This window comes from Myotis davidii, unplaced genomic scaffold (assembly GCF_000327345.1).
Source record: "Myotis davidii unplaced genomic scaffold, ASM32734v1 scaffold462, whole genome shotgun sequence".
In the NCBI taxonomy this organism is placed as follows: domain Eukaryota; kingdom Metazoa; phylum Chordata; class Mammalia; order Chiroptera; family Vespertilionidae; genus Myotis; species Myotis davidii.
Window position 1 is genome coordinate 100,765 of NW_006293237.1, and position 14,848 is coordinate 115,612.

General features: G+C 50.2%; 2 protein-coding genes across 2 annotated transcripts in view; one reads left to right on the forward strand and one right to left on the reverse strand.

Moving 5' to 3' along the window:
• TEX28 (testis expressed 28) overlaps positions 1 to 1,432 on the forward strand; it is a 6,501-nt gene extending 5,069 nt beyond the window's left edge. Inside the window, 1 exon segment of the mRNA XM_006766950.2 lies at positions 1,052 to 1,432. Within this exon segment, the coding sequence (XP_006767013.1) occupies positions 1,052 to 1,408 (357 nt within the window). The 3' untranslated portion in view covers positions 1,409 to 1,432.
• Positions 1,433 to 1,857: 425 nt separating this feature from the next.
• The window catches only part of OPN1LW (opsin 1 (cone pigments), long-wave-sensitive), a 13,545-nt gene continuing 554 nt past the window's right edge, over positions 1,858 to 14,848 (reverse strand). The window contains exons 2-6 of the mRNA XM_006766920.2: positions 11,105 to 11,401; positions 8,143 to 8,311; positions 7,166 to 7,331; positions 5,595 to 5,834; positions 1,858 to 1,972 (exon numbers count right to left, since the gene is read on the reverse strand). Of these exons, the coding sequence (XP_006766983.1) occupies positions 1,862 to 1,972; positions 5,595 to 5,834; positions 7,166 to 7,331; positions 8,143 to 8,311; positions 11,105 to 11,401 (983 nt within the window). The 3' untranslated portion in view covers positions 1,858 to 1,861. The remainder of the gene's footprint in view (positions 1,973 to 5,594; positions 5,835 to 7,165; positions 7,332 to 8,142; positions 8,312 to 11,104; positions 11,402 to 14,848) is intronic.

A 14,848-nucleotide genomic window follows, 5' to 3' on the forward strand; every position in this document is an offset into this window, starting at 1 on the left:
CTTGCTTTTGACCCTGGAGCGGCAAGTGTGGGTGGCGGGTCTCCCTCTCCTGTGACAGATCGCCTCACTCTCTTCCACACCCTCAGACCTTACACCTGACCTGGCTCAGCTCTCTCACGGCCAGGCTCTCAGTCTCAGACCAGGCTGGATGACTGCCAAGTCAGATGAGACCTTCGCTGTTACTGGAGACATGGACCCTCCCAGGGCAGGGCCCTCAGCGTGTAGGTTGCTCTAGGCCAGTGGTCGGCAAACTCATTAGTCAACAGAGCCAAATATCAACAGTACAACGATTGAAATTTCTTTTGAGAGCCAAATTTTTTAAAATTGAACTATATAGGCAGGTACATTGTTATTAACTTAATTAATAATTATGGATTGAGTACTTAGTATTAACAACATGAGTTCAATACACTAATATATTTATGGAATGCCTATTATGTGTCTAAGGCTGGAGATAACATGACATCCTTCTGGAACTTACTTTCTAGTGAAAATAATTACAATTCTTAAATTGATGAGAAAAATACCTGTAGGATTTGCAGCTGGTTGGAAAAATACAGGTAACTTTATGCTTCAAGTAGGTACTTTTGTCACCCACGCGCGATTTGCAGACGTGACTAGCACTAACCACTGCACATGAGACTGCTGACTGGCTCACTCAACTCCTGCATGAGTCGCACGCGCCTCACCTACGCTGCGTATCCCGCAGCCCGCCTGCGCCACGTCTCCCGTCGCCCAACCCACCGACACCCCCACTTCCGAACCACTTCTTCAAAATAGACTCGCCCAGGTCGAAAACCGACTTCAGCGCACGGGCCACGAAGTTTCAATCCCACTGTACATGCACGCCCGCACGTGGTATTTTGTGGAAGAGCCACACTCAAGGGGCCAAAGAGCCGCATGTGGCTCGCGAGCCGCGGTTTGCCGACCACTGCTCTAGGCTCTCGTCTTCCCTCCGAAATCTTCAGCTCACCACTTGCTGTGCAACCCTTAGGCACTCAGGTAAATGACCGTGCCTTCCTTCTGACCACTGTGTTTTTATCACCTGCAGAACGTCATGGAGACTTTTAAGAGTCGTATAGCCAAGCTGGAAACTCTACAGCAAGTGACTCAACCAAATATGACAGAGAACCTCAGGAACTGTCCCCAGAAGCTTGTGTTCCAATTTCTGAACCTGCTCCTCACGCTGGCCACCATCTTCCTGGTCTTCATCTCTACTGTGTGCACCTTTCCCTTGACACAGTTGAATTCGCGCCTGCGCATGTGCAGCGTGATGGTGTTGATCGGCATTGGGGCCCTGGCCTGGCAGAATTGGCATGCCATTTCTGCCATGGACTGGCAGGCCTGGGTTGCCTCCAGATGGAGACTGTATTCCAAGGACGCCAAACCTCTACCAGGCGGGCCTTAACGGGCCTGTGTGGGCCCCCAGCTCCTCTCTTTTCCAGGTGTCAGGGCAGCCAGCCAGCCCTCCCCAGGAGGCCACCCCTCAGATCTGGCTTTCAGATTTTGTCCACACCAACCCCGTGAGAGGTGTGTGCGTGCCCACCCAGCTCGCATTTCCCTTTCTCACAACCCTTCCTTACCATCTGCAGACCTTGGAAAAGATTAAAGTCTCCAGAAGTGCAGTGCTGTGCTCCTCTGTAAACCCCTCATGCCCTCTAGCGACCCAGTGACTGAACACTTGGGGCCCAGGGGCCCCTCTCTGTGACTTGGTTGTTACTGGCAAAGAGAAGCTACATTTACTTCACAGGGATGGAGAAGAAGGGATGGTGGCGGTAGTGGCCAAAGCCCTGGTGAGTGGGACAGGGGTGACGTTTTCTGGTAGGAGGCAGATCTCTTTGTTGTTGGGGCTGGGAGAGACTCATGCAGGGGACACCGAAGAGACAGATGAGGCCTCCGTCCTGGAAGTGCTGGAGAGCTCAGAGCTATCATCCACTCTCTTCCCAAAAAGCTGCAAGATGCAGTTTCGAAACTGGCAGGACAGAAAGGGTTATTCAGCAGAGCAGGAAGGGTCAGTGCGCTATGCTAAAGGTGATGCTGAGGGCATTCGGAGGAAGGTATTCACTAAGTGTCACCTGGATGACTCAAAACCTTCTCTCCTGCCATTCACAATCCTACAGAGTGAATGGAGGAAGACTCGGGTGGGTCCTCGCATGTGGGGATGGTCTATTTCTGACTATCCGGTCAACGAAGTCATCTAATTTAGCAGCTGATGGTGACTATTTGGGTCACATTGTGGCCCCCCAAAAGGTATGTTTAAGTCCTAATGCTTGGGGTCTGTGAATGTGACATTATTTGGAAATAGTCTTTACAGATATGATTAAGATATACATTAAGCCAGGCTGGTGTGGCTCAGTGGTTGAGTGCCGACCCAGGAACCAAGAGGTAGCTGGTTTGATTCCCAGTCAGGGCACATGCCCGGGTTGTAGGCTCGATCCCCAGTGGGGGCTGTGCAGGAGGCAGCCAGTCGATGACTTCCTCTCTCATTGATGTTTCTATCTCCCTCTCCCTTCCTCTCTCTCTAAAAATCAATAAAAATATATATTCTACTAGAGGCCCAGTCCACAAAATGGGTAGGGTCCCTAGGCCTGGCCTGTGATCAGGGCCTTCCTTCTCCTGGCTGCTGGCTGCCGACCACCGGCTGGGGCCTTCCTTCGTTCAGTGCCGCCCCCTGGTGGTCAGCGCACATCATAGCGAGCGGTCAAACTCCCGGGCAGTCGAACTCCCGAGGGGACAATTTGCATATTACCCTTTTATTATATAGGATTTTTAAAAAAATAAAATATATATTCTTAAAAAAAATATACATTACCAGGAGGGCAAGCTGGAACAGAGTTGGCCCTAATGCAATGACTAGTGTCCTTATAAGTAGAAGGGAATTTGGACACAAACATACAGGCATAGAGGGAAGACGGCCATGTGAAGGTGAAGGCAGAGATCAGGGCAACTTGTCTACAAACCAAAGAATAGCAAGTACTCACCAGAAGGTAGAAGAGAGATTCAGAACAGATTTCCCTCCAGAGCCCTTAGAAGAAGCTAGCCCTGCTGACATCTTGATCTCAGACTTCTGGCCTCCAGAACTAGGAGACCATATGTTTCTGTTACTTAGAGCCACCCAATCTGTGGTAGTTCATTACGGCACCCCAGGGAACTCATGCGGTGACCAAAGATGATCCCAGCTAAGGGGCCCATGCATAGATAGAGTGACCTATCTCCAGAATGTCTGGTAAGAGGCATTTTAGTGAAAGGGAATGTGATTGTCATCTTGTTTCTATTCCATCGATTTAAAAATATATTTTTATTGATTTCAGAGAGGAAGGGAGAGGGAGAGAGAGAAACATCAATGATGAGAGAGAATCATTGATCGGCTGCCTCCTGCACACCCCACACTGGGGATCAAGCCCCCAGCCCGGGCATGTGCCCTGACTGGGAATTGAACTGCGACCTCTTGGTTCATAGGTTGATAGGTTGATGATGCTCAACCACTGAGCCATGCGGCTGGGTTCTATTCCATCAATTTTGAGGCCGGGTGAGGACTAGGTAAACAACAGTGTAGCCACCACCTCGTCTCTTTAGCCAAGAGAGTCTTCCAGCACCAGGGAGGCCCTGCTCTTTGCTGCTTGATCCTTAAAGAGATCTGGGCCGTATGTATTTCTCGGATTATATCTCATATCATCACTGTGCTAACCAAAATGCTTTGAGAACACAGATCAGATGCATTTCCTATATATTCCAAGCCTATTTTTTTAAAAAATAAAATGTTATTGATCTCAGAGAAGAACAGAGAGGGAGAGAGAGAAACATCAATGAGAGAAGAGAATCATTGATCGGCTGCCTCCTGCATGCCCCCTACTAAGGATCAAGCCTGCAACCCAAGCATGTGCCCTTGACCTGAATCGAACCTGCGACCTTTTGGTGCATGGGACAGCACTCAACCAACTGAGCCACACTGCAGGGATGACTGGTAAGATTTTTTGTTGTCGTCTACAAACAAGTCCCTTGTTAAATATGTAATCTTTTCTTCCAGCCTGTGGCTGTCATTTCATTTTCTTCACAATGTCTAAGATATTCTTGATTACATCCAGCTCCCTCCAACATTAGAACTCTCAAAAATGAATAACATAATTGTTGACATTGATAACATAAGAAATGGGCTGAACAGCAGAATCAACTCAGCTAAAGAGCTGCCAGATGAGGCTAAGAATTTATCCAATACATTCATTTAACATCTACCTACTGAGCACCCATTCTGTGCCAGACTGTGTCCTAAGGGTTTCATCAGGGATGTCCTCATGGAGTTCCATCCCAGAAAGTTCTCTCAGAATGCAGTAGGAATGGGTAACAGTGTGAAAAGGTGAAAGAAAGTTTGAAAGCCTGGAGAGGTCCAGAAGTGCGACATCTGTCTGGGGGCCGGGGGGCGGGGATGGAAAGACTCAAGCAAAGACAGTACTTGTCAAGTTAGCCTAAAATTCCACTAACAAAAGCCAGGCCTAAAAAGAGACCCGCAGGAAAGACAGAAAACAGGGATCTGGGATTGAACTGTACTCTGGGTATTGAGGTGCGAGGAATGGAACCCCAGGGAATCAATTGTGGTCCTACTGAATATTTATTTATTTATTTTAAAACATTTTATGATTTCAGAGAGGAAGGGAGGAGAGATAGAGAGAAACATCAATGATGAGAATCATCAATCGGCTGCCTCCTGCATGCCCCCACATTGGGGATCGTGACCGGGAATCGAAGTGTGACCTCCTGGTTCCTTAAGCATGCATTCCTTTGGTAATGTTTAAATATTCAGTAGCCCATGCTGGCCGGGCTACTGAATATTTAAACATTACCAAAAGAATGCATGCTTAAGGAACTCAAGGCCAGGCAGGAGGGGGCACAGCCATGGAGCAACTGTGAAATGGACGAGCAGAGAAAAACCAGTTGGAAGGAGTAGGCTCTGGTCACCAAGTCACATCATAGGTGCGCCCTAATGAAGTGGATGTGACGGATTCAAGGAAGAATAAGGCAAATTGCATTTGAAAGATGATGAACCTCAATAGTCACCCGTATCTATCAAGAAGTCTAGGAGTCATGGGCAGTTTGCTGTGGAGGCCCAGTGTGCCAGTCCATGCTGGCTGCCGTCTAGGGAGACTTTGGGTGGGACCACAGTGTGTCCACCCTAAACTAACCTATAAAGCCATAGGTCAGTGCAGCCAAGAAGAGCCTCTTTAATGTCCTGGTCAGAATTAGAGTTTGAAGATGGAAAGATGAAGGTTGAGAGAAGAGTTGTGCCAATACTGACAGGAAATGCACACCTGGGGGAAATGTAGCCATGTCAGGCAGTCCTCCAGTGTTCAAGATCTAGGCTAGCCCTGAGGCCAACAGAAGGGAAGAGCGCTGCAGTGCACAGGCCCTGCAGGAAATGCCCACCTTCAGGCAGAGACAGACCATAAAAGGATCCAGAAGGAGGGCTGCCTGGGGTTGGGGTCACGTGCTGAACCTTCTCCGGTCATTGTTCCGGAGACCAGATACTATTCCAGGTGGGAGCCATCATGGGGCTCTTCCATGGTCTATTTCTAGTTTGCTGTGTGGATGGTGTGACTTACCTGCCGGTTCATAAAGACATAGATAATGGGGTTGTAGATAGTGGCACTTTTGGCAAAGTAGGCTGGCAGTGCGGCCACCAGAGGGTGGAAGGCATAGCCAGGGTGGGCAGCAGCGAAGCATGCAAAGAAAGTGTAGGGCCCCCAGCAGAGGCAGTACGCCAGGATCATCACCACCACCATGCGCGTCACCTCCTTCTCTGCCTTCTGGGTGGACTCGGATTCTTTCTGCTGTTTCGCCACCTGGGGGAGACAGAGGCTCGTGCCAAGGGACAGTGAGTAGGAGAGTTCTTCAGGGCTCTCAATCTGAAGGGACTCCGTGTTCCTGGCGGGCTAGGGATGGGGAGTTCTGGGGAGAAGGAGACGGGCCCACCCACTACGGCACCTCGCCAGCCAGCAGCCAGCTCCCATCTGAGTGAGTGCACGCCTGGCCTACAGCTCTCTGGAGGGTGGCCTCGCGAGAGCTGTGCAAGCTTTGAGGCAGCACGCAGCTGAACTGGCTGAGATGGCCCTGAGCTGGGGCCTTCCAAACTCTTGGCTTAGCTTGGTTTCCATTGGGAGTTTGGGCAGGAGCTAAGGGGGCTGTCCCTTACCAGCATGCTCCCTCCTGTGCTCAGATCTGAGGGGTTGGGCAGGAGAAGACACAGGGGCTGGCCTCTGCCTGCTATGGGCAGGGCCTGATGGCAGACAGCTGAGTGGGCACGAGGGGAAACTGTGAGGGCAGGTAACACATTCTGGAGCCTGAGCTCCACAACTCAGACCCAACGTGGCCCAAGCCATGGTTGGACACCTTGGGAGCCAGCTAAGTTGCTTCTGATCCCTGACCGCCGACAGGGTGGGGGAAGAAAGGGGGAGAGGGTATCCCAGGCTGAAGGTAGTGAGATGAGGGGAGCTTATCTGGAGCCTCCGCTCTAGAGAGAGCTTATAAGCCCATGCTGATCGGATTGTGGGCACAGGCAGCTTCATATAGGAAAGGCGCCACCCCGAAGGGCCTTCTACCACCGGTGCCAAGCAGGATCCCAACAGGAACAGATGGTACATCCAGATCAAGCTAATGGTAGCTTAGCTCACTGATAAAGGGACAAATTACAGTATTCAGGAGACCACAAGGGGAGCACAGAGCTCCCAGCACCCCAGGACCCAACCTCACTCTGCTGTCTTGCTCTGATTTCCTGCAGAGGAGCCCCAGTGGTAGCCCAGCTTGCACAGGGGAGGAGGGGAGGATCAACTTCCCAGGGAGGAGGAGGGGGGAGAGGAGCATATGTGAATTCACTTCTTAGCCTGCCCCAACAGGCCAGTGGAGGGGGACAAGGGCCCTCCAGTGGCATCCTTTTAACAACACTCCTTGATTTGCAGCTTTCATTTGAGGATCTGGCTCCATTACTGGGGTAATCCCTTCTTATTCTATAAGGACAAGGACAAGGGAGGCAGGGCTGTAAGTGCCAGATTCATGTCTGGTTTGGGGGCAGGGGAGTGGACCCTCTGTCCAGGTGACCCTCTGTCCCTGCCCAGACATCCCTGGCCTTCATGATCCTACCAGCCAGGGGCGAAGCCAGGAGGGCACGGGGGCTTACAGCTCGGATGGCCAGCCACACTTGGAGGTAGCAAAGCACGATGACGCTGAGTGGGATGATGCAGCACGTGGTCATGAGGACAATCATGTACGACTGCACCCCAGGGTACGAGCTACCGCTGAACACGTCTGGGCCGCATGAAGTCTTCAGGCCATGGGGCCAGTACCTGGATAGAAGAGCCGACAGCCTGTCCCAATGCAGGCAGGGCAACCTGCGACTCGCAGCCCAGCCATGCCACTGACGGGTAGGGTTGTTAGTTATTAGTTTTTTAATGAAATTAAAATCACGTTACATGAATGGACCTTTTTTTTTTTTTAGAATGGAAGGGAGGAGGAAGGGAGAGAGAGAAACATTGATGTGAGAGAGACACATTGATTGGTTGCCTCCTGCACCGGCCCTGGGGATCAAGCCTGCAATTGAGGTATGTGCATTTGACCAGAATCGTACCCGGGACCCTTCAGCCTGTAGGCTGACGCTCTATCCATTGAGCCAAACTGGCTAGGGCTGACCATTTTTGAGTAAGCAGTTCGGTGGCATTTAGTACTTTTATTGCCGCTATCTGGTTTCAGATCACTTTCATCACCTTGATCACATCCCCTTTTCACAAAGAGAGGGTGAAGCCCCCTCTTGCCTTCTAAGAACCTGTGAACACCCGAATCATTTTTCCGGTGTCAGCCAGATCAGCCCATGGCCTGAAGTTGTAGGCATTTCTCCATGTGTTCCCATGAGCAGCCCAGGCTTGGAAGCCACGGGAAAGGGTTGGAGACCGTGTTCCAGCAGCCAGATTCGTACACTCATAGACACTGCACGCTAGAAGGGGCCTCAGGGGGAGGCGGGTCCCTCTTCACTTTATTTGTGGAGCCGTGGAGGCCCAGAGACGGAAACCTATTTGCCCCGAGGTCGCAAAGGGAATCACGAGTCTGACCCTCCCCTCTTGGTCCTAGCAAGGCGCCTTCCTGGCACCCTGGCATCCTTACCTGCTCCAACCAAAGATGGGCGGGGCTGTCCACACAGCAGACCAGACCCAGGAGAAGGTGATGCCTGCGATGGCCAGCTTGGCATCAAATCTCACGTTGCCAAAAGGCTTGCAGACCACCAGCCACCTCTCCCAGGAAATGATGGCCAGGGACCAGAGCCCCGTGATCCCTGCAGGGGAGAACAGACAGATGGCAGCTTGGAGCCTCCTATATCACTTCTTCCACCCGGAGTAGCCGACAGCTTTCCAGATGAAGAGGCGCTCCCCAAGCACCTGCAAAACCTCATTCTCCAAAGAGTGTTGTCAGGTCCAGGGGGCACTGGGTCTCTTGGTCAATTACTTTTTTTTAAATAGCAGTCTTTTTAAAAAATGTGTTTTATTGATTTTTTACAAAGAGGAAGGGAGAGGGATAGAGAGTCAGAAACATCGATGAGAGAGAAACATTGATTAGCTGCTTCCTGCACACCCCCTACTGGGGATGTTCCTGCAACCAAGGTATATGCCCTTGACCGGAATCGAACCTGGGACCTTTCAGTCTGCAGGCTGACACTCTATCCACTGAGCCAAACCAGCTAGGGCTGTTAACCCAATTTTAGGTCAATTTCTTTTTCTAACTCCTGTTTCCCCCCATTGGGTCTTTCCTTGCCCGCTCTGATTCGACCTCTTGGTCCACCTTGTTTTCCCTCTTTCTTGTACTTGGCCACCAGCCTTTCCTGTAATGGCATTGAGCAACCGCTGGTGACCATGTACACACCGGCCTGCCCACTGACGTGCTGTGATCCCAGCCAAGAGCTGTGCCCCTCCTGCCAGTACGCACACATTTCTGCAGGTGCTTGGAACCCTTCCCTGATATCTCACCTCCTTCCTACGTTTAGCAGGTGGAGACAATGTCTTTTGTGCTGCTTAGACCCCGGAGGTCTGTGCACAGAATTCAGGTGTCCATGAACTGGGGTGGGAAAAATGACATCTTTGTTTCTACTAACCTCTAACTGACACTGGCATTTCCTTCTGTTATGAATGTGAAAGTATTAGCAGTGCCCACGACTCGGTCACTTTACAGAGGGTGGCAGACATTTCCCAATATCACTATGTTCATTACCACTGTGAGAAATTTCTTTTTTTTTTAAATTCTCACCTGAGGATATTTTTCCATTGATTTTTAGGTAGAGTGGAAAGGAGGGGGAGAAACAGAGAGAGAGAGAAACATTGATATGAGAGAGACACATCGATTGGTTGCCTCCTACGCACACCGTGACCAGGCCGGGGATCAAACCTGCAACTGAGGTACGTGCCCTTGAAGGGAATCAAAGCCAGGACCCTTCCATGCGCAGGCGGATGCTCTATCCAGTGAGCCAAACCGGCTAGGGCACCACTTTGAAATTTCAATGACTGTCAGGCCAGGTCCAGTTATTTGATACTGTAATAAAGAATGGTGTCACTAATATTCTAGAAAATACTCTTAATACTATTTATTTAATTACTAGAGGCCCAATGTACAAAATTCGAACAAGAGTAGGCCTTCCTTCCCCCAGCTGCCTGCACTGGCTTCCCTCTGGCACCTGGGACCTGGGCTTCCCTCGCAGCCCAGGCTTCACCGGAAGGTCACCCGGAAGGATGTCTGGTCTAATTAGCATATTATGCTTTTATTATTATAGATGATATAACTTAGTATTATGATTTTAATACTTTAAATGAAGACTATGTTGCTAATTACTGTTGAATACTTTGAGAACTGTATTTCAGTATCATTGTAGTCCTTTGTAATCTTATGGACTTCGTGTGCATTTGCAAACATTCTTCTGAGAAGGGCTGCATATGTTTCCCCTGAGGGCCAGGGGGCGTCCATGGCACCAAAACTGGTTCAGAAGTGCTGGCGCCCAGCCGGTATGGCTCAGTAGTTGAGCATCAACCTATGATCCAAGAGGTCATGGTTTGATTCCCGGGGCCTCAGTCCTCAGTGGGGGACATGCAGGAGGCAGTCGATCAATGATTATCTCTCATTATGGATGTTTCTCTCTCTCTCTCTCCTTCTCCCTTCCTCTCTGAAATCAATAAAAATAAATCAATACAATTTTTAAAAAGTTTCAGCTCCTCCAGGACACGGTCCTCTGAGAGGACCGACGGCACGCTGTAGTCACTATCTGTGAGAGGGGCCTCTCTTCCCTGGACTTGGGAACACCTGGGACTGGGACCCTGTGTGGCACATCCTCTACGCCTGGTGCCCACCACAAAGCCCAGCTCATGGGTACTTCTCAGCCAATGTTGACCTGAATACAGCCACGGCCCACAGAGATATTAGTGATGGGGATGGGGAAAGGGATCTGGGAATTGCTTCTTTCCCTGGAAAAAGCCAGCACAGGTGAGCTGAAAGGGAACACGGCCCTGACGGTGGGCGTTCGGTTCGGGGGGCCCGGAGCCCTCCCCTCCCACATTGTTCTGAGGTTGTCTGACTCTATATCTGTCTCCTCACATGCCAGCTGCATGGCCCCAAAGTAGCTGTCCAAAGGCAGAACCTGGCCCGGCTGGCGTGTCTCAATGTGGTTGAGCATAGACATATGAACCAGGAGGTCACGGTTCGATTCCCAGTCAGGGTACGTGCCTGGGTTCCAGGCTCAATCCCCAGTGTGGGGCATGCAGGAAGCAGCCGATCAATGATTCTCTCTCATCATCAATGTTTCTATCTCTCTCTCCCTCTCCCTTCCTTCCTGAAATCAATAAAAAATATATTTTCAAAAGCCAAACAAAGAACAGGCAGAACCTATCTCAGAGTAGGCACTCAGGATGTGTTGGATTGCACCAGCCGGCCCCCCACCTAAATGATGACCCAGGCCCGCTTTCTCCTGCACGTCTGTCTCCCTTCAAACATGTGCATTGCAGGCACACGTGGAGTGTGCCGTGTGAGTATGTCTTTTATGCACAGCAGGCTGGGTCTTCTCCTGAGCCTGGGCCCTTAGCTGGCTTACCGCACAGGGAGACAGTGTAGCCCTCCACAACACACAGAGGGTGGCCCAGCACAAAGTAGCCATAGATCTGGTTCACGACACTGATGGTGCTGGCGATGAGGGTCTCTGCCAGGTCAGCGACAGCCAAGTTCACCAGGATCCAGTTTAGAGGGTGGCGCAGCTTCTTGAACCTCATAGTGGCTACCAGCACGAGCCCATTAGTGAAGACAGACGCAATGACCACGAAGACCATCCAGGCACTGGTGAGGTGGTACACCCATCTGGGGGCAATGTGGTAATTGGGGCCTTCAAAAGGGCCTGGAGGCAGGAGGGACAGAGTAGGTACCGGCGTCATCTGCCTGTATGGCAACACCCTCCGTCCTCTCCCCACCCAGACAGAGCCTCCCATCAACGCTCCCGCTCTCCTACCTGCTGCCTTTCTCTCTACCTCTGTCCATCTGCAAACAACCTGCCCTCAATCCCATCTCTCAGGCCAGAGGACCTGGCTTGCTGGACAGCCACACAGACATCTTTGAACTTGACAAAGTGAAACTCCTCATCATCTCTGCTGGGTATCTCTCCCTCTTCTGATTCACCACTCCAGTACACTGGGCCAGCCCCCTGTAGTGCCATTGGCAGGCTTCTGCTCCCTGAACCCCCATACCCTCTACATTGTTTTCCTTGAACACTTCACGTCTTTCTGTTGTTGGATCTTCTTTTTTAAAAATATCTTTTTAAATTGATTTCAGAGAGGAAGGGAGAGGGACAGAGACAGAAACATCAATGATGGAGAGAATCATTGATCAGCTGCTTCCTGCACGCCCCACACTGGGGTTTGAGTCCGCAACCCAGGCGTGTGTCCTGACCAGGAATCAAACCTTGACCTCCTGGTTCATAGGTCCACGCTCAACCACTGAGCCACGCCGGCTGGGCTGTTGTTGGATCTTCACTCACACTCTACCCTGCACCAGATCCTCTTCCCTTCCACGTCGTGCAGCCCAGTTCAGATGCCCTTGGCTTCTGGAAGCCTCTCCAGATTTCCCCAGCTGAGAGTCAACTCGACCCCTTGGGACTACCACGATGAGACTCTAAGCCAGTGATGGCGAACCTTTTGAGCTTGGCGTGTCAGCATTTTGAAAAACCATAACTTAACTCTGGTGCCGTGTCACATATAGATATTTGCAACCATAGTAAAACAAAGACTTATATTTTTGATATTTATTTTATATATTTAAATGCCTCCCATTTAACAAAGAAAAATCAACCAAAAAATGAGTTCGCGTGTCACCTCTGACACGCAGGTCATAGGTTTGCCATCGCTGCAAGTATATATTGGAGTTCCCCGGAAAGTACAGAGTCTCAGTGTGAGAATAGCAACTGGAACTGTGAGGTGTTTGAAATACTCCAGCTTGCAAGCAAATGCAAGGGACGGAGGCAATTTCAAAATGAAACAGACTGAGTAGTGTCCTTCCCAGACAATCTATGGAGACCAGATCAGGAGGGCAGGGATAAGAGGGACAGGGCAGGAACAAGGGCCATGCACGGTGCTGGAGGGACAGGGGCACTCTGAATGTGGGAGGCCAGGAAGGAGTGGCCTCTAGCAGTGCAACCTTGCTCCTGCCTCCTGAAAACTCTGGGACTCATTTTGTGAAGAAATGAGCACGAGAAGGTATTCTAAAAAATACCAGATGGGAGCCCGGCCAGCATGGCTCCATGCTTGAGCATCGACCTATAAAGTCAACCTCAATTGGCTTCACTGGGAACCAAATCATTATTTTGAAATAGGAGAGATAAAGAGGAAGAATCAAGCATTTCTCCTGTCTTTCCCATATACATTCTCACCCGCAAAGGGAATACAATAGTAGATGAGGGCATGTTTCTCTTTATCGATGTAATCTGGCTAATAGACGGAGACAATCCGAATGCAAATTTTGCAATCCCCATTGGTTTAATGGGTCTGGGCATTGGGCTCAGCAGCTGCCAACACCCTGGAAAAAAGGATCCCGCCCGCCCCCCCCAATGGAGCAGTCTTGTCAAAACACGCGACAAATCCAGCTGACCTCTCAACAGACCTTCAGAGCAGCCAGTTTACAGAAACATCCTGACGAATGGGGTGGGCGGGGCATGGGAAGCCACACATAGGAAGACATCAGCAGAGTCTGAAGTGGGCGAGTCCAGGGACTCATTTACTTTGACAAATAAATTGCAAAGAGGTCGAGGGGGAACCTCGAAATTAAAAAAGGCTATAGAGACATATCTATAATAGGGACGCGAGGGCCTTATTCGAACCCTGATTCAAGCAAACAAAGCATGTGCCCTGACCAGGAATTGAACCATGATCTCTTGGTTTGTGGTTCAATGCTCAACCACTGAGCCACGCCGGTCAGGCTATGGTTATGTTTCCTAGAGTCCTTTTCTCTTACAGGTGTATACTGAAGGTTATTAGAGGAAATGGTGTGATGTCTTGGATCTGCTTGCAGAAATCAGGAGGAGGGGTTAGTGGAGAGGGTTACAGATGAAATAAGACAAATGATTGAGACCCAGGGGTTTACTATACTTTTCTCCCTCCTTTGGCAGATACTTGAATTTTGGGGGGTAAAATTTACAGAAAGGAATCGGGCATTGATGAAACCCCAGAGGCCCCCACGGAGAGCATTGTTCCATCTCCATCAAATTCTGGGGCTCAATCAGATTGATGTGAACTTCACGGTTCTCAACCAGCTTGAACCAGGAACCCCGTTGCTGATCGCTACCCTGGCAGTCAAGAAACATTTGGTTTGGAGGAGGGACCTGGGGACAGGTCTAGGGCTGGGGATCACTAGGGTCCTCATCTCTTTGAAGGGTTTACAGGCAAAGCTTTTTGACTGGGTCATTCCCAGGGCAGGACTCAGCTGCCTCATCAGAGTTTTCAGTTTCTTTGGGGCCTTTCTCTCTCGTCATGAGCCAACTCTATGCGGAAGGGCAGCCCTGGGAGTGGAGCAAACTTCTTCCCCCAGAATGTGCCAGGTAAGGCTGCAGGCCCCGGACATGGACACGGAGTTGGACACGGAGTTGGACACGGTGACTAATACAGTCTCTTCTGATCCAAAGGTTCTAGAACTCACTCGTCTCTGCCCTCAAACCTCCTGCCTGGAGTTTGCCTCCTTTTGGCTTCAGAACATGCAAACATGAGTTAGACCGGGTCCTTTCTCAGACTTGAATGTAACGAGTGCTCACTAGCAATACAGGGCCACGAGGAAAGAGTAATGAACTTGCATGGGAAAGGGATTCTCAAAGGGTCTGGGAAGCCTACGAGGTTTGCAAATGCATGTTTGAGCCACGCTGGCATGGCTCAGTGGTTGAATGTCGACCTATGAACCAGGTGGTCACGGTTCAATTCCCACTCAGGGCACATGCCCAGGTTGCAGGCTCAATCCCCAATGAGGGGCGTGCAGGAGGCAGTCAATCAAGGATTTTCTCTCATCATTGATGTTTCTATGTTTCTATCTCCCCCTCCCTTCTTCTCTGAAATCAATAAAAATGCTTAAGAAAGAAAATGCATACTTGATATTCTTTTTAAAAAATCCTTATCCAAGGATATTTTTCCCATTGATTTTTAGCGAAAGTGGAAGGTGGGGAGTGGGAGAGAGAGAGAGAGAGAGAGAAACATCGATGTGAGAGAGATACATCAATTGGTTGCCTCCCGAACATGCCCTGATCAGGCTGGGAATCAAACCTGTGATCCTTCAATGTGCAGGTTGATGCTTCTTAACCACTGAGCACCCC